General features: G+C 52.4%; 1 protein-coding gene across 1 annotated transcript in view; it reads left to right on the plus strand.

Moving 5' to 3' along the window:
- LOC124505905 (core histone macro-H2A.2) overlaps positions 1 to 17,706 on the plus strand; it is a 37,190-nt gene extending 19,484 nt beyond the window's left edge. The window contains exons 3-8 of the mRNA XM_047071968.1: positions 806 to 1,003; positions 2,166 to 2,276; positions 3,782 to 3,881; positions 8,812 to 8,901; positions 15,325 to 15,499; positions 17,541 to 17,706. Coding sequence (XP_046927924.1) covers positions 806 to 1,003; positions 2,166 to 2,276; positions 3,782 to 3,881; positions 8,812 to 8,901; positions 15,325 to 15,499; positions 17,541 to 17,706 — 840 coding nt within the window. The remainder of the gene's footprint in view (positions 1 to 805; positions 1,004 to 2,165; positions 2,277 to 3,781; positions 3,882 to 8,811; positions 8,902 to 15,324; positions 15,500 to 17,540) is intronic.
- The last annotated feature ends 405 nt before the right edge of the window (positions 17,707 to 18,111 follow it).

Genomic DNA, 18,111 nt, shown 5'->3' on the forward strand with positions numbered 1-18,111 from the left:
CTCCCAGGAAGTGCTAGACAGTCAGTAGATAGTCCAAGAATTTGTATTCTAATCTTGTTCTTTTCAAATTGGGTGTGATGTGAAGAATCAGTTCTTATCTCCAATCCATCGTGGACTGATAATTTCCAAAAATACAATAAAAAATAATCGCTAGAAAAGTTTTTAAAAAACAACATACCAACCACAAGCCACAATCTTTTGGTATTAGATCCAATAGATCTACGATACCTCTGTCAGGTTGCTGTAAAAGTTTCTGGACTCTTCCTTGCAATTCCTGTATCTCTCTTGATCCTGACAGTAACTCTGTCCATGGACCCGCCCTGGTTGTAGACCTTGTAGACAGGCACTACTTGGGGATGCGCAGACTATATTAATGCAGTAGTACATGTCAATTGTTTAGAAAGTAAACGTATCAATTGAGAGGTGCATGGTCAAACACATTTTACTGATGGAATGCGTGATCAAGAGTGTGGAGGTCTGTTGTTAACTGGGTCTAGCCCTAACACCGACCTTTGAACCCAGTTTTGTCAAGCTGTGCTCCCTCCCTGAGCAACAGCCCTGGTTTCAGCCTCCTTACCCTTTCATCTTCCCTTGTTGGTTTTGCTTTCTGTATGAGACCATAGGATGCCATGATACCTACAGAGACTCGCTCTACCAGTGGAACAGGAAAGCTAGTTAAACCACCCATCATGCTTTGGGAAAGCAAAGACCAGATTTAACAGTTGTTTCGCCATTGGTTAGAACTGTATTAAATCCAGAACCAGCAAGCTCTTGGCTGCCCGAGCTCACGCGTTTCTCTCTTCAGCTGCTAAAAGGAGTGACCATCGCCAGTGGAGGTGTCCTACCCAGAATTCATCCCGAACTGCTGGCCAAAAAGCGAGGGACCAAAGGCAAGTCGGAAACTATCCTCTCCCCTCCCCCAGAGAAAAGAGGAAGGAAGGCGGCGTCAGGCAAGAAGGGAGGCAAGAAATCCAAGGCTGCCAAACCACGGACGTCCAAAAAGGTGAGCCTGGGTTGCCTGTGTGAGCCAGGGATGCTCAGAGAACAGGAGAAGGTTGAAGCATCCAGAGTCCCCATCATTGTTGACGGGCTGGGGGCTCCCCCCACTGGGAGAAAATGGTAAAGGGCCTCTGAGACTAGAGCTTAAATCACCAAGCAGGGACTACTAGAGGTTTCCAAACCCAAAGCATGGGTGGCCTTCATGTTTCCAGATGCTTCCACCGCCCCCGACAAAATCGTAAGGGAGAGATGATAGCCTGGAACTCTGCTTTGTATTTCTCTTCAGAGCTCCAGTCTGTGTTTGTCACAGACTGTCTGTCTCCCCCAGATGGTCGGCTGGGTTCAGCCAGTGGGATTTCAGGCGTTCAGGACAGCCTCACGTGCTAGGTAGCTATAGCTGGGAGATGCTTTCATCAGCTGGCCACCACGATAAACCACTAGCCACGTGCGGCTCTTTGCATTGGAATTCATTAAAACTAAATCAGAGTAAAAATTCAGTTCCTTGGGGGCGCCTGGGTGGCTCAGTCGGTTAGGCAGCAGCTCAGGTCATGAGCTTGCCGGTTGTGAGTTCAAGCCCCGCACTGGACTCTGCACTAACAGTGTAGAGCCCGTGTGGGGACATTTTAAAACAAAATTCAGTTCCTTGGTTGCGCCACCCACATTTCAAGTGCTCAGCAGGCAGAGGGCATTTCCGTGCTCACAGAAGGTTCTAGTAGACAGCGCTGCCACAAAGGTCGTCAAATTTCCATTCCGCAGACCTCCGCGATAACACAAAAGATGTGTAAGAGTTCACGCCACTGCCTCTGTGCCCCAAGGAAATCCTGGGGAGAAGGGAGGTTGAACAGTGGGCTATGAATGACCCCACTTGGTTCCGACGCTTGCCATCTTAAGCTGCAGGCATTGCAAAGAACGACAGTGTACCTGTGTCCAGCCGGAGGAAGGACTACACACGCCTGTGGACCTCTTGAACACACTTTACTTTGGGCTACGCCCTTCTCTTTCCCTCCTATTGCTCCCTTGCGTCCCTCCATCGAGGACGGAGGAACATAACACCCGCCACTTCCTTTCATATCCAAGGTGGTGATAGCCATAGGGAGGGCTTGATAAAGCCACTCTGGGCTTTTCCTGAATTATCTCCCACCTGTCCTTCTGATTTCTACCAACAGTCCAAACCAAAGGACAGCGATAAAGAAGGAACTTCAAATTCCACCTCCGAAGATGGGCCGGGGGACGGATTCACCATTCTGTCATCTAAAAGCCTCGTTCTAGGGCAGAAGGTAATAAAGAGAATTGTCATGTGCTGCAGTAAAACACTGTTGCATTTTTATAACCTACCGTTTGCAGGCAATGATGTTTCCTTCATCCCTCGTTCCCCTAACACGACTTTCACTCCGGTCTTGAATTATTCACGTTTACACTAAAGAGCTATGGCAGCGTCTACATTGTGAGAGTAAACAAACGCTTTAGTGCCGAGAATTATTCATGCCGGCGCCGGTCAGCCAAAGGTAAGCATAGGCCATCTTCCCGGTCAGGCCATAGAATGGCATCGTGGCCGGGAACTCCCCAGCGCCCCACTCATTTCTGCCCCTGCCCCACACATCCTTAGCTAACCTTCTCAAACGACTCTGGGAGGCCAGCCTTGCGTGTTTCGATGTAATGTATCAGGGCAAGAAAATAGAGATCTACGTTTCCTGAATATCCCTGGTGTTAGAAATGAATCATTTGCCAATAATTCAGTCTGTTTGCCTTTCTGGAATGCAGAAAGAGGACAAGCGGGCTATACATCTGAACAGCCTTCAGCAGCATAGCAGCAGCCCAGACGGACATGCAAATAATTCATTCCCACTAGCATACAGTTTACGGAGCAGACAATTTATCTACCAAGTCAAATGGGGCTGAAATAAGATACACAAGGCAACAGTCAGTTAATCATACCTCTGGTGGCTGAGTGTTCACAGCCTGATAATAGGATGCACTTCTAGAGAAGCCATTGGGATGAGCGTGTTACAAAAGAGTGTGTATGTGGTGGGTTCCTAATTCTTCACTGGCGAAAGCAGGAAAGCATAGGTGTGGAGCTGAAGTCCCCTCCAGGGGCTGGCCGCGGTCGCATGGTAACTGGCCTTCTCTGGCTTGTCTCAGGGACACGGAACTGTCACGCTCGCACGGGGAGATGAGGGAAAATGTTCTGCATTCCACTCAGTTATGAGCGCGCAAGGCGCCCTGTCACAAGCGTAGCCCTAAGAGTGTGGTCCCCAAAAGGCAGGGTGGCCAGACATAGGCAGGTTGGAATCCTAGAGCCCGCCACTATTCTCGAGCCAGGTCGTTGGCCACACATCCCTGTCCCCGGAGGGGACATCAGGGTCGTCGGCCACATGTTCCTGTCCCCTGCTTTGGGAAGAATGCAGGGGCCTGAGGGGAGCCGGGGAGAGCCATCCCGGGCTTCCCTGGCGGGAACTGCTCAGACCACATGCCACCGGACGCCAAGGCCATCTGGACTGGGAAACGGAGGCATAAGCTAGAGGGAAAGGAAGAAACAGGGAGGGCCCATTCCTGCTCCCGGAAGAGGAGACAGATTTGACGCTCAGTGTGACAGTCAAATCCACTGGGCTCAGAAGAGCTTCCGGAAGACCAAACACCCCGAGACGGTCGCTCCCACCGCGGCCCTTTATGGTGACAATTCAGTGTAAATAACTGAGAGAATTAACAGATGGGAGGTAAAATATGAAGACTTTTAATAGGACTTGATCTCTCCCACACTCTCCGTCTTTCCTTCCTGACGCAGCTCTCCCTGACCCAGAGTGACATCAGCCATATTGGCTCCATGAGAGTGGAGGGCATTGTCCACCCAACCACAGCCGAAATTGACCTCAAGGAAGACATAGGTAAGGTCCTGAGAATTCGGTAGAGGTTCCAAAGGCGAGCCCACTGTTCGGGCAAGTTCTTGTGAAGTTGGCCGTGGTCGACCAGATCTCCTCTACTTGGGGGACCACATCACACTCCGTCCTTTGGGTGTAATTAGATGGCACTACCAGAAAGTAACTAATTTTGTCTTTAATCTGGATATATTTTTGAAATGTTTGCGGACGCATCATGTAAAAACAGATCGTTAGTGCACAGCTTGACAAATTTTCCTCCCAGTGAACGTGTCTGTGTAACGGGCACCTTGATCATGAAGCAGAACCCTATCGGCGCCCCAGAATCCCCTCCCTCCCCCATCCCTCATACCATTCCCTCCACGGGTAACCGCTGTCCTGTCCCCTCCCAGCACAGATGGCTGCCGTCTGTTCTGGACTTGATATAAATGAAACCATGCGACGCGTCTTTGTTTGTATCTTTTGCTCGACTTTGTATCTATGAAACACGCCCGTATTGTTGGGCGTGGTTGCAGTTCGTTCATTTTCTTTGCCATGCGGTATTCCACTGTAGGAATACACCAGAACGTGGTGACCTTCCACCATCGACAGCGTTTGCATAGTTTCTACTTTGGGCAAGGATGCGTAGTGCTGTAAACATTGTTGTATGTGTTTGGGGTAAACCTCCACATTTATTTTGAGCCTAAAAATTAAGAACACCTTTGGTAAAAAGGAAATGGACATCTGGAGAAAGTTGTCTGTGACGTTGTGTGTTGAGTTACTTTACCGGTGGATCGCAGCCTGTCCCGCGGGTGGTGGAAGGGAGCTGTTCCCCGGGCGAGCTGGAGGAACAGGGAGGGCTAAGCTCTCAAGGACACTAGAAGTAATGGCATTCTAAATGGTCACCACCTTATCCACTCTTACAAGACAGAAGTGCCTTAAACCCTCCATTGAAAAAAGTAAAGAAAGTGAGCAAAAAAGGTCTTGGGGCGCCTGGGTGGCGCAGTCGGTTAAGCGTCCGACTTCAGCCAGGTCACGATCTTGCGGTCCGTGAGTTCGAGCCCCGCGTCAGGCTCTGGGCTGATGGCTCGGAGCCTGGAGCCTGTTTCCGATTCTGTGTCTCCCTCTCTCTCTGCCCCTCCCCCGTTCATGCTCTGTCTCTCTCTGTCCCAAAAATAAATAAAAATGTTGAAAAAAGGTCTTTATCCCTGGGATTCAGGGCTTGGGTCTCAGCCTTGGGTTGATAGGACTGGTGGGGGGGGGGGGGAGCGGGGGTTGCCCAGGCCACTGGGCTCACTTAGGTGTCCCCGGGGGCATCAGAGGCCACTTGCTTTGCTGAGAAGGAGATAGGACAGCCTCGGGGCTGGGGGCAGGGTGAACCACAATGCAGAGAAACATTGACTTCTCTTGTATATAGAAACTGTAAAACTTCCTTCTTCATTGTTCAGACCCAGCCCAGGCCTTGTCAACTGCCCTGAACTCCCCCACTGTATGCAAAGACTCCCCCCAGTAGCCTTAGTCTTAATCTGCTTCAAGTGCTATTCTATCATTTCTAGAGTTGGCATTTCTATATCAGGAAAGCAATCACGATAGTTTTCTTTTTTTAAGTGACAGGGTGGTAATAGGATACAAAGAACACTGATAATGGGGCAAAAACTCAGATCGCAGCAATGAGGCTTCTGGGGTCAGGATGGGTCTGTGTCCTAGATTTTACCCATTACCTCCAAGCTGTGTGACTTTAGGCAGATTCCTCAAGCTCTCTGAACCTCACTTGCCTCCCCCTATAAGTGTGGATAACCATAGCACCCATGTCATAGGGACAGCGTGAAGGTTAAATAAGGTAACACACGGATGAGGCTAGCACAGTGCCGGGCTCATAAACATTTGATAAGTGATGGTCTTTTTTTTTATTGTTGCTGTGCTGTTTAGAAGGGGTCCTTCCTATCATGATTCCATTTTCCACGACCATCACCCAAACCAATCACCCCCTGCAGATAAGACCCTGATTTAGTCTTTTTAAAGCACTGTGTGTCGTTCCAGAAAAATTCGAGCATACACAAAAATAACGGAAGAGCATGACGAAAACCCCATACACCCAGTTGCCCAAGCCTGCTCTCGTGCTACCCCACCCCCACCCCCCAGTCATTGTGTCTGTGGGCTCTTCGGAACGATCAGGGCTAACATTTCGACAGCATAACTTTTCGACACGGTACCATCATCACAGCTAGAAATAGTAATGTTGTCGAATCCCGGTCACTGTTCACATTTCAGTTGTATCACAAATACCAATCTGTTTGTGTTTTTAATTTTTTTAATGTTTATTTATTTTTGAGAGAGACAGAGTGCGGGGACGGGGGGGGGGCGGGGGGCAGGGAGAGAGGGAGACACAGAATCCGAAGCAGGCTCCAGGCTCCGAGCTGTCAGCACAGAGCCCGACGCGGGGCTCGAACTCACAGACCGCGAGATCGTGACCTGAGCCGAAGTTGGACACTTAAACGATTGAGCCATCCAGCGGCCCCCAGTTTGTTTGTTTTTTTAATGTGTTTGATTCAGGATCCAAGTAAGTCCACACATCACAATTAGCTGATGAATCTCTTATAGCCCCTCGGTTCCCCTTTCATATCTTTTCCCTCTTTCTCTCTCTCTCTCTCTCTTTTTATTTCCAGTTTATTTTTTTTTTTTAATTTTTTTTTTCAACGTTTATTTATTTTTGGGACAGAGAGAGACAGAGCATGAATGGGGGAGGGGCCGAGAGAGAGGGAGACACAGAATCGGAAACAGGCTCCAGGCTCCGAGCCATCAGCACAGAGCCCGACGCGGGGCTCGAACTCACGGACCGCGAGATCGTGACCTGGCTGAAGTCGGACGCTTAACCGACTGCGCCACCCAGGCGCCCCTCCAGTTTATTTTTTGAAGAAGCTGGGCCATTTGTCCTGTAGGGTTTCCCAAGTCTGGATTTTATGGATTACATGCTCCTGATGCCATTAAACATGTTTCTTCTCTGTTCTTCTTATAAATTGGTAGTTGGATCTAGAGTCCTAAGGAGATTCAGGCTCAAAAATTGGGGGTAAGACTGTTTGGTCAGTGATGGGATATTCTACGTCAGGAGGCGGGTGACTCCCACTGATGCTCCTTCTCCAGGTTTGTCCGTTCCTTAGGGGTTGTGTGGGTGGGAGCCATATCCTAATTCTAGCATTCCTTCCTTTCTTCACTGGAATGCTTCCATAGAGAGAAAGTCCCCCCGTCGACATTTCAGGTTGCTTTGTGCTTGGGAGTCTTTGGGGAAGAGGGTGGGCTCGCCTTGCCTTTTACACGCTCCCATCTGGCCCTTGGCCCCAGTGCAGAGTGCAGGTGCAGAATGCACCTGTTTCCGATGCTTCTCGGCATGTATGGGGTCGCTGGCTGTGGGTCCTGGCCTTCTCCAGGCTTCTGTGACCCAGCAGATCAGCACTGACCGGGAGTCTGAGGGCCAGGAAGGAGACTCTGAAGGCCCAAGATTACCATTTCCAAATCGTATCACTGAAACCCAAGCACCTTCGTGAAGAAATCCCCGCCCCTTCCCAGCCCCAGTGGAAACTGACTGCTGGAACAGGCACCTTTCCTCCATAACCCACACAACGCCCTGCGGCTCTCCAAATACGCCTGAGGGTGCGGGTGGGGAGTGGGAAGCTCCCTCACCAGCTCCCACCATCGTAACCGTGAAGAGAGAGAGCTGAGACTTGCCCCAGACAGCGCGATCACCAAGTTCATTAGAAGATGAAAACACGTGGGGGGAGAGGCCTCATCCCCCACCAAGGGCAGCAACCACCTAGCGTGGACAAGACGCCCTACGTCATCTCAGAGGCATGAGGAGCCCCAGCGCCCAAACGTGGGGTTCCTGCTGGCCAGAGGTGGAGTCCTGCCGTCCGTTGAGGGGGTCCACTTGGCCTCCGCGGAAGCACAGTTCTGAAATACCGAGTAGCGAATTGTCCTAACATCAGAGACCCAAGGGCTCTCCCGTCAGAAAGGTCCTTAGAGGAGCGCCTCTCAGAGTTGCGTGTTTCCATTGAAAACCCAGGCCCAGGTTGGTGGAACACCACCGCAGGCTGCCCTGGCCTTGTCTGGCCTCTGCCCACCAGACTCACTACACACAAGTGGTGGTGAAATGGGATTGGGACCCCTGGAGTCTGCACCCAGAGGTTCCTGCTGTCACCTCGGGCCCGGCGCCAGGCTTAGGACCCGGTGCATGGTCTGTGAGATGCGCCCCGTGTGGGCCTTCGAATCACCAAGGCACTGAATTTAACCAACACAGCGTGCGGTCCTGAACCCAGAGATCAGAACACCGGAGCCGCGATTTTTTTTAAAGTTCACCTTTAGGGGCGCCTGCGTGGCTCAGTTGGTTAAGTGTCACTCTGGGCGTTGGCTCAGGTCACGATCTCACGGTTCCTGAGTTCGAGCCCCGCGTGGGGCTCTATGCTGGCAGCTCGGGGCCTGCTTGGGATTCTCTCTCTCTCCCTCTTTCTCTGCCTCTCCCCTGCTCACTCTAAATAGATAGATATAGGCGATGGTATTGTGACCGTGCTGTATGGTGACAGATGGCAGCTACCCTGGTGGGGAGCACAGCACAATCTGTAGAGTTGTCCAGTCACTGTGTTGCACGCCTGAAACTCACGTAACATCGTGTGTCAACTGTACTTCGATTTCTAAAAATGACCTTCAGGATTCATGTCGTGAGACTGCTTATGGCCAAATCACCCCTTAAAAAGGCCCTTTGAAAGAGTTTGCTAAAATCTAAGCCCTGCTGGACAGAAGCCCAGAGACCCCTGCCAGCAGGGACCGCTGGCAACCCGACTGCAAAGTGGGATTCCTGCTTTGCAAGTGCGGTTGGTTATCTGTTTTCTGGCCTACTGAAACTATGCGAAACAGTGTGACCGGTGACTTTGAAAAGGACAACAGCCATGGCTTCCCTTGTTCTCCGCAGGTAAGGCCTTGGAAAAGGCTGGCGGGAAAGAGTTCTTGGAAACGGTAAAGGAGCTCCGCAAATCCCAAGGCCCTTTGGAAGTCGCTGAAGGTAAGTGCGGCGTGGCGCCTATGTTCCCGGCACCGCCTCGCCACCCTCCCCGCCAGCGCCACGTGCTTCGCGCATGATCAGTTTGCCGAGCAAAATAGGCCTCAGCGAGTCAGAGAGTCAGCATCTCTCAGACAACTCGCGCAGGCCCGCGTACATCATTTCATGCACTCTGGGGACGACAATGGGTCTGGAGAGTTCAAGGCAATTAGCATCAGATCACCCCAGAATGAAGCTGTTGGGTAACTTACACTCATCATGCTGTCCTACCATCACCACTGTCCAACCCCACAATTCTTCTGTCACCCCCAGTGGTGACTCCCTTCCCCCTCCGCCAGCCCCTGGCAACCCCCAGTCTGCTTTCTGCCTCCATGGATGTACCTGTTCTGGACATTTCACGTCAACAGAATCACAGGCCATGTGACCTTTGGTATCTAGCCTCCCTGACTTCATATAATCTTATCAAGGTTCATCCACGTTGTAGGATGCATCAGTGCTTTGTTCCCTTTTTAGGGCTGAATAATATTCCATTATGTGGACCCATTTCATCAGGTGGGTTGTTTCTAACCTTTGGCTCTTGCAAAGAGAGCTGCTGTGCGTGAACACTGTTGCCCAAGTTTTTCAGGGATATTGGGTAACTTTTTGACAGGTGGCTCCAACTTCAGATCCTTGTCCCCCCCACGTGCACACACATCACCTCCGGGGACCGCGTACTCAGTGCCAAGTGCTGTCCCGATGCTGGGGCTCCGAAGGCAATGAAACCCACTCCTGCCCTCAAGCACTGGACGGTCCAGGAGGAGAGACAGACAACATAAGAGGGGCACAGGGAGGGAGCCATGCCTTCTGGAGCTGGGGAGGCTCCAGTGAGGGTGTAAGAACCCCTGGGGGCAGGGACGCTGGGCGGTAAGGGCATCGTATGTGACAAGGCCCAGGTCCTGAGCCAGCATTTGAGAGTTTAAGCTGGGCCCTGTTGTGATCAGATCTGTTGCCAGAAAAGTAATGGGGCTATGTGGGATTTAAGAAACAAAACAGATGAGCTCATGGGAGGGGGAAAAAAGAGAGGGAAGCAAACCATAAGAGAGTCTTAATGATAGAGAACCAACTGAAGGTTGATGGAGGAGTGGGGGGCAGGGATGGGCTAAACGGGTGATGGGCACGGAGGAGGGCGCTTTTTGGGATGAGCACTGGGTGTTGTAGGTAGTTGATGAATTACCGAATTCCACTCCTGAAACCGATATCGCACTGTATGTTAACTAGCCAGAATTCAAATAAAATTTTGAAAAGAGAAAGGAAAAGAAAAGAAAAGAAAAGGGGCTTCCAGTCAAGAGAAAACGTGAGTCCTCCCTTTCAAATTGCACCTACCACTCCCCATACATTGAGCAATGGTAGAATTTCACACTTAAAATTGTGAGACAGAGCCGCGTGGAGATGTGAGACAACCATTCGGGCGGGCAGGGACAGAAGGGCGGGAGGCGGCAGCAGCAGGGAAGGTCGAGGCCGCAGGCCACTGGGCCCCAGGTCCAATCACGAGTGGGGAAAGGCCTCCAACCAACTGCTGCCAGGGTGGGAAGGAGAGAAAACTAGCTGTTCTGCACAGGGTGGGAGGCTCCAATGCACTTAGAAACAGAGTTCCAGAGGCAGAAATAGAAGCTAGAGAAGCAGTCTTTAAAAAATCATGGCTGGGGGCGCCTGGGTGGCTCAGTCGGTCGAGTGTCCGACTTCGGCTCAAGTCATGATCTCATGGTCCGCGAGTTCGAGCCCCGTGTCGGGCTGGCTGCTGTCAGGACGGAGCCTGCTTTGGATCCTCTGTCCCCCTCTCTCTCTGCCCCCACTGCTCATGCGCATGCTCTCTCAAAAATAAATAAAAAACATTAAGTAAAAACACATTTTAAAACAACATGGCTAAGGGACACCCGGGTGGCTCAGTCAATTGAGCATCCAACTCTCAATTTTGGCTCAGGTCAGGATTGCAGGGTCCTGAGACGGAGCCTGCTTGAGATTCTCTCTCTTTCCCTCTCTCTCTCTGCCCCTCCCTCGCCTGTATGTGCATGTGCTCTCTCTCTCTCTCTTTCTCAAAATAAATTAAAATAATAATAATAAAGAAGTTCAAAAATCAAGAGAAACCTGCAAAGCAAGCTGAGGAGAAAGGCAGACCACGTAAAGACCGTTCTGACCACAGACTTCTCATCAGCAACCGAGGATTCTTGGAAGTGGGAAAGAAATGGCCTCAAAGCCCCCAGGGGAAATACCATGAACCACAAATTCCACACGCCGCTCTGTTACTATTCAGGAGGTGGCGCGAAAGACACCGTGTTCGGACACACACAAGCTGGGTGGCAGAAATCACAGGCCCTTTTGCTGCAAGGCCCACGGGAGAGAAATGAATCCAGAAGGAAGGGGAAGGCTTCAGGAATAATCACGAGCTAAGAAAGTGGGGCAGGTATGTTAGGTCCAAGCACCCGTGGCCTGGGACCCATCCGTGGTAGCTCTGTTGGAAGAAGGGATTGGTGAGGTTGAATTTGGAAGAGGGGAGACAGCTCATCAGGGTTTAACGTCAGTGTGACATTTAGTTTAAAAATGCCATCCCTTATAAGACATGCCCTAATTGTATATATCATTAAGAAAGAATAAATAGCCAAGGTGACTGGGTGGCTCAGTAGGTTGAGCCTCCGCCTTCGGCTCAGGTCGTGATCTCACGACTTGTGAGTTCGAGCCCCCCATCGGGCTCTGTGCTGACAGCTCAGAGCCTGGAGCCTGCTTCGGATTCTGTGTCTCCTTCTCTCTCTGCCCCTCCCCTGCTCGTGCTCTGTCTCTCTCAAAAATAAATAAACCTTAAAAAAAAAAAAAAAAGGAATAACCATCCAAGATGGGATATCTAAAAGGAGAGCCCACATAAAGCTGGGAATGTTCCATTCGAGAGCAAGCAAGACTTGAACCCACCACGCAGAAAGGGCAGCAAGTATGTATCTTGACCTTGACCTTGGGTGGACTGAGGGGAAAAAAAAACCCCACTAGAGAATTTGAGCCTTAAGCTGGTACTCCTATGGATTTGCTGCCGAATCCAGTGCGGCCCAGAAACCTCAGGCAGGGAGGTTAGTGGAACATGAGACCAGTTTGGTAGTGACCCCAGGTGACAAGCAGATGCCACTTCTGTCTGGAATAACTCCGCTCAGTCCGGGCTGGCAGCCGTCGTAAGATGCATCCCGATTCCAGCTGGGAAGCTGAATGGGAAGCAGGAGAGATGAAGCAGAGGGTCTTTGAATGAGACAAGTCAGAGGAAACCAGCTGACGTTTCCAGTGACAGATGGAGAAGAGGGGAATCGGGCTTCGGAACCAGGGGCACCGGAAAGTTGGCTGAGGTGCACGTCCCTGGTGAGAGGTTGGGAAAAGCTGAGGAGGAAAATGGCTTGCAGGTAGTTGCCTAGGAGCTGCCTGAGTGCCGCCTGCAGCAGCGAGAAGAGACCCGGGCCCAGACGGATAGGAAGAAGAGAGGCTGTTGCAGGAAACTGAGGCAGAAGGAAAATCATGGTGTCAGGGAGACCAAGGATTGGCAGCTTCCCAGCAGGACAAGGGGCCACCCCGGAGCCCCCTTCAGCTGCGGTAACTCTGAGAAGGTGCAGGGCCTTCCAGAATGTGATGGCTTGCCTGAGGGAAGGTTCTGGAGGCTCCTCGCAGTGACACTGCTGCCCTCAGAGCACAGGTCTTCACCGGTGAAGGTGGCTCCCCAGGTGACACCACATCAGTGCCTTGGTGCCTCTACCAAGTCTCAGCATCCCAGTCCCCAAGATACCTTAACCCTTGTCCTGGGCACATCAAGGGAACATTCTATATCATTACAGCTTCAAGCCGTATTGTCCGTTTTCAGTTGCTACGGGAAAACCTTGTCTTAGGATAGCTTCAAAATCTAGTGTAGTCGAGGGTCTCAAAAGGGAAGAGAAGGGTTTGTTTTAATAGATTCAATGATTGACGTAATACTGCCATCTAGGAGCATATTCCTGTTATTTAAATGACTTTACATTAGGGGCTCCCGGGTGGCTCAGTCAGTTAAGCATCTGACTCTTGATATCAGCTCAGGTCATGATCCCAGGGTCATGGGATCGAGCCCCAAGTCAGCATGGAGCCTTCTTGGGATTCTCTCTCCCTTCCTCTCTGCACCCCCCTCCTGCTCGTGTGTGCACTGTCTCTCTCTCTCTCTCTCTCTCTCTCTCTCTCTCAAAAATAAGTAAACATTAGGGGCAACTGGGTGGCTCAGTTAAGCATCTAACAGTTAAGCAACTTCGGCCCAGGTCATGATCTCGCCATTCGGGAGTTCAAGCCCCGCGTCGGGCTCTGTGCTGACAGCTTGGAGCCTGAGCCTGCTTCAGACTCTGTGTCTTCCTCTCTCTCTGCCCCCTCCCACTCCCACTCTGTCCCTCTCTCAAAAATAAATAAACATTAAAAAAAATACTGTAAATGACTTTACATTAAAAAGACACCATTCAGCTGGTAACATGATTATATTTTAAATTTATGTAAAATAAATCCACCCAGTATGTGAAGAGCCAGCAGACGAGAGTAGAGAAGCCTCAGAGAAATTGCCCCCAGCAGTGGGACCAATGCCAAGTGTCCCCGGTTCTCTGGAGAACAGCCCCGGACTCCGGCCCCGGGGACATTCTGCTCCTGGTGTGCAAATGTACACGGTCATAGAGTCCACCCGGTCACACCCGCTGCCTCCTGTATTTATGTTGGCAAATTTCCTTCACTCACCCGTCAGGCGGCCCGCACCCAGCGGGGCTCTGGGAAGGCAACGGGCCGAGCCAAAGGGCCACAAAGAGTGTCCATCCGCCCAACCCGGCGGGTGCAGCCATCAGTTCCCCAACACTGTGCATGTTGCTAGGAAACACTTCTCAAAAACTAGGCGGGCATCGTGTATTTCAACTAAATCTTTCTAACCAACCCCCCCCCCCGACACCACTCCAGAACGCAGCAGGCACCCGTCTATGTTACAAGCACACCCGGTTCCTTGAGGGGCACGGAGCCCCAGCAAGCCACCAGCTCCGCAAGGTGGGCGGCTTAAGGGAGGTAGCACGCGGCTGTGGCCGGAGAATAGCCAGTGGGTCAGACCCAACTGCTCGGCATGGGATCGGGGGAGTAAAAAGGAGCACGAACGGAAGCAACGAGACAAGGCTGGTGTAAGTCGACTTCACAACCCGTTTTGAACCCCTGCCCCCAGCGCGGGCTCCTCGGTGACCAAAAGACAGTCCTGCCCGGGGGCATGTGCAACGGAGTGGTGCAGCGGTTCTCAATTTACGGAGGGCCCTAGACCACATACGCACGCACACGCACGCACGCACACACGCGCAAGTCCCGCACCGGCCCTACTGAGCCGGGATCCTGGGGGCCCGGTGGGGGTGGCAGGGCCTATGCATCTATTAATTAAAAGCTGTTGTATTCGTTTCCTATCACTGCTTGTGACCAGCTACCACAAACTTAGTGGCTTCAGACAACACAGACCGACTCTCGATGAGTGTCAGAGGTCAGAAGTCCACGGTCAGTGTGAAAGAACTAAGATGAGGTTGTTGGCAGAGCGGGTTCCTTCGCGGGGAAGCCGCTCCTTGCCCCTCCCAGCTTCCGGGCTGGGCCGTTCGGGGCTCCTGGACACATCGCCCCAAGCTCTGCTCCGTCCTTACTTCGCCTTCTCCTGCCTTTGGCCTTGCTGCCTCCCACTTAGAAGGACCCCGGCGATCCACTGACGGCACACCCAGCTAACCCAGGATAACCTCCCCGTCCCATGATCCTTCACTTAATCACACCTGCACGTAAGGTCACGCTCGCAGGGTCCAGGGACGAGGACGTGGACATTTGGGGAAGGCCATTCCTCAGCTGCCGGGGTGATTCTGGCGTGTACCTTTGACTGGGAGCCATCGTCAGTAGGTGGCCTGGCCGAGTACGGGGTGGCAGAGCACGGGCAAGTCACATCGGCTTTTAACGCATCCGTCTGCAGCTGGTGCTGACCGTCCAGGGCAATTCCAACAGTGCAAACGCACGGCCCCATCAGAAGCACAGAACCCGGGGCACCTGGGTGACTCAGTGAAGCGTCAACTCTTGGTTTTGGCTCAGGTCATGAGCCCATGGTTCATGCGTTCAAGCCCCCAGTCGAGCTCTGCGCTGTGCGGGGCCTTGTTGAGATTCTCTCTCTCTCTCTCTCTCTCTCTCTCTCCTCTCTCTCTCTCTCTCTGCCTCTCCCCGGCTGGTGCTTTCTCTCCTTCAAAATAAATAAATTTAAAAAAAGAAGAAGCACGGAACGTTGCCCAGCTAGCTGCTCTGGCTTCCCTGTCCCTCAAATGCTCCTGTCATTTGAGAGGCTCGGGTGGGGTTCCGCCCAGCCCCCAGGAGGAAGGCGGAGACCTAGGAAATAACCCGCAGTGTTTCTCTCTCCTGTCCCAGCCGCTGTCAGCCAATCCAGCGGACTCGCAGCCAAATTTGTCATCCACTGTCACATCCCTCAGTGGGGCTCCGACAAATGTGAAGAACAGCTCGAAGAGACCATCAAAAACTGCCTGTCGGCGGCAGAGGACAAGAAGCTGAAGTCTGTGGCGTTCCCACCGTTTCCCAGCGGCAGGTAAGGCGCGGCTCCTCGGGGTGGGCGGGAGGTTCGGAATGTGCTCGTCCAGCCCACTCCCGGGGGCCTGCTGCCCTCCTACTTATGCACATCCAGTCTGACCATTCCAGAAGACGTGACCCAGGGCTGCCGGCCCGGCCAAGCATGTTGACCAGGGGATGGGGCGAAAACCCCAATTTCCGCCCTTCGAAACACAGAGAAAGGCAGCTTCAGAGAGGAGCAAGAGACAGTGCTTCTCCGAGAGCCTGCCATGTTCAACGCCCACGTCCCCGCCTGCTGCCCATCCGAACACGTGGTCAGAAAACACCAGGCTTGGGGCGCCCGGGGGGCTCAGGCGGTTAAGCGTCCGACTTCAGCTCAGGTCATGATCTCATAGCTCACGAGTTCAAGCCCCGCGTCAGGCTCTGTGCTGACAGCTCAGAGCCTGGAGCCTGCTTTGCGTTCTGTGTCTCCCTCTCTCTGCCCCTCCCCTGCTCTCTCTCTCTCTCTCTCAAAAATAAATTTTTTTTAATTAAAAAAAAAAAGAAAGAAAGAAAACACCAGGCCCAAAGGCCTTGCTACTCTAAGGGCGGTCCATGGACCAGTAACTCTGCTGTGTCGGAACGTGAGAGTACAGAGTTTCAGGCCGCAGCCCAGAACTACCATCTCAGAATCCCCGGGGGACTCGTGCGCTGCCAGGGTGGAGGGGAGCAGAGGCTGGAGGCCGAGGCCCTGGCAGACACACCCAGAGAAGGGACAGGCTGTCACCCGGGGTCTGCTTTGGGAGTTCGGAGAAGTGATTGTTCTGATCGGCACAGACCCCAGCTGGGAGCATAGCAGGTACATAATGAGGATCTCTGTCCTCACAGGTAGCCTGCCTGTCCTCTCCTGTCACACTTGTGGCCAATGCAAGCTGTTGCTTCAGTTTTCAACACCCTCTCTCTTGAGAGATGCCCGTCTGTAACACAGACAGGATTTACACACTGAAGATGGTCTGTTATAGTCGAGTTACGGGCAGGCTGAGGGGGAAATCGTGAGGCCTGGCTTCCCGCTGTAATCCCGTCTCAACCCAAACAGCGCTGGGTCTCCACAGCCTGGCCCAGAGGCACGGCGGGCTGAATTCTCCACGTGGCCAGGACCACGTGCCGCAAGGACACGACATCCCAGTGAGAAGAATCCCTATCAGACAGGCCCGTCCTGCACCCGCCCGCCCCAGGGGGCTTGGTGGCTGACCCTCAGTCGCCACAACGGCCGTGTCCCTGGAGGCTGGTGCCGTGGCCCAGCCTGGTGGGCAGCTCCGTCTCGGCTTGGTGACTAGGGCCCTGCCCAGAGTCACCAGTCCCCGACTTACAGCGGCATGTCCATACGGGTTAGTGAAAGGCACACGAAGTGCACAAAAACGGAATTATGAAGACACGCTTTTGAGTGCACATTTCTGCCCTTTAACGATCTGACGTTGTAAAGCAGTTTGTTTTTTTTTTTAATGTTTATTTTTGAAAAAGAGACAGAGGCAAGCGGGAGAGGGGCAGAGAGAGAAAGGGAGACGCAGAAGCAGAAACAGGCTCTAAGCTGTCAGCACGGAGCCCAACGCGGGGCTTGAACCCACGAACTGTGAGATCATGACCTGAGCTGAAGTCGAATGCTTAACTGACTGAGCCACCCAGGCGCCCCCACATTGTAAAGCAGTGTTGAGGGAGCTAATAAAGCCTAGCTATGCTTAAATGCTGAGTTGGTTGTGGTTTTAAAGCCCCGCTTGACTCGAGGCAGGCACCACAGATTCATCCAAGCAGGAGGCACTGCCCACCGGCCAGCCCTGTGACTTCGACTGAGCCAGTGTGGCTCTTGTAAAGTGGGGACAGCGTCTCCTGCCTGTCCCACTCCCGGGCTGTCCCCGTGAGGACAACCAAAGACCATAGTGGCCCAGCCTACACCCAGTGAGACCCCGGGAGACGGAAGCAAAGATAAGAAGAGGCCGCATCCCCCCAACCCCAGGCTGAGAGCGGAGTTACCCACGGGTCCCGGGAACCAAAGTAACGTCAGCTCTTCTCTTCCTTTGGCACAGAAACTGCTTCCCCAAACAGACGGCAGCCCAGGTGACCCTCAAAGCCATCTCGGCCCACTTTGACGACTCGAGCGCATCCTCGCTGAAGAATGTCTACTTCCTGCTCTTTGACAGCGAGAGCATTGGCATCTACGTGCAGGAGATGGCCAAGCTCGATGCCAAGTAGCCGCCCCGTGCCCGCGCCCGGCCGGAGGATCGAAGTCACAGGAGTGGGGTTTTATTTTGTAAAAGGAGAGAGGAAGTGTGACGGCAGGGGAGCGGAGGGCAGCTGGCAGGGAAGCGGGGAGCAGAGGCCGCAGGAGCAGGTCCCGCCCACGGAAGGAGCCCTCTGCATTTTATATTCTCGTTTCAAAGAGCCTCAGTCTGTAATTAACCAGGTCTCCATGAGGGGTTTCTTTCCATGTGTTTTCTTCCTGTTGTTTTAGAACTTTTTTAAAAAACAGACTTCGTTTTAGATTTATAGCATTGACTTTTACACACACACAAAAAAAATCCTTTCAAAATTCTTAAAACCTTGTTTCTCCTTTTTGCAAGGGAAGAGGGCATAAAAGTGACTTGGGCTTTGTTGGCT

This window comes from Lynx rufus, unplaced genomic scaffold (genome assembly GCF_022079265.1).
Source record: "Lynx rufus isolate CCGP_SWC_20201006 ecotype Redwood Valley unplaced genomic scaffold, mLynRuf1.p SCAF_11, whole genome shotgun sequence".
In the NCBI taxonomy this organism is placed as follows: Eukaryota; Metazoa; Chordata; class Mammalia; order Carnivora; family Felidae; genus Lynx; species Lynx rufus.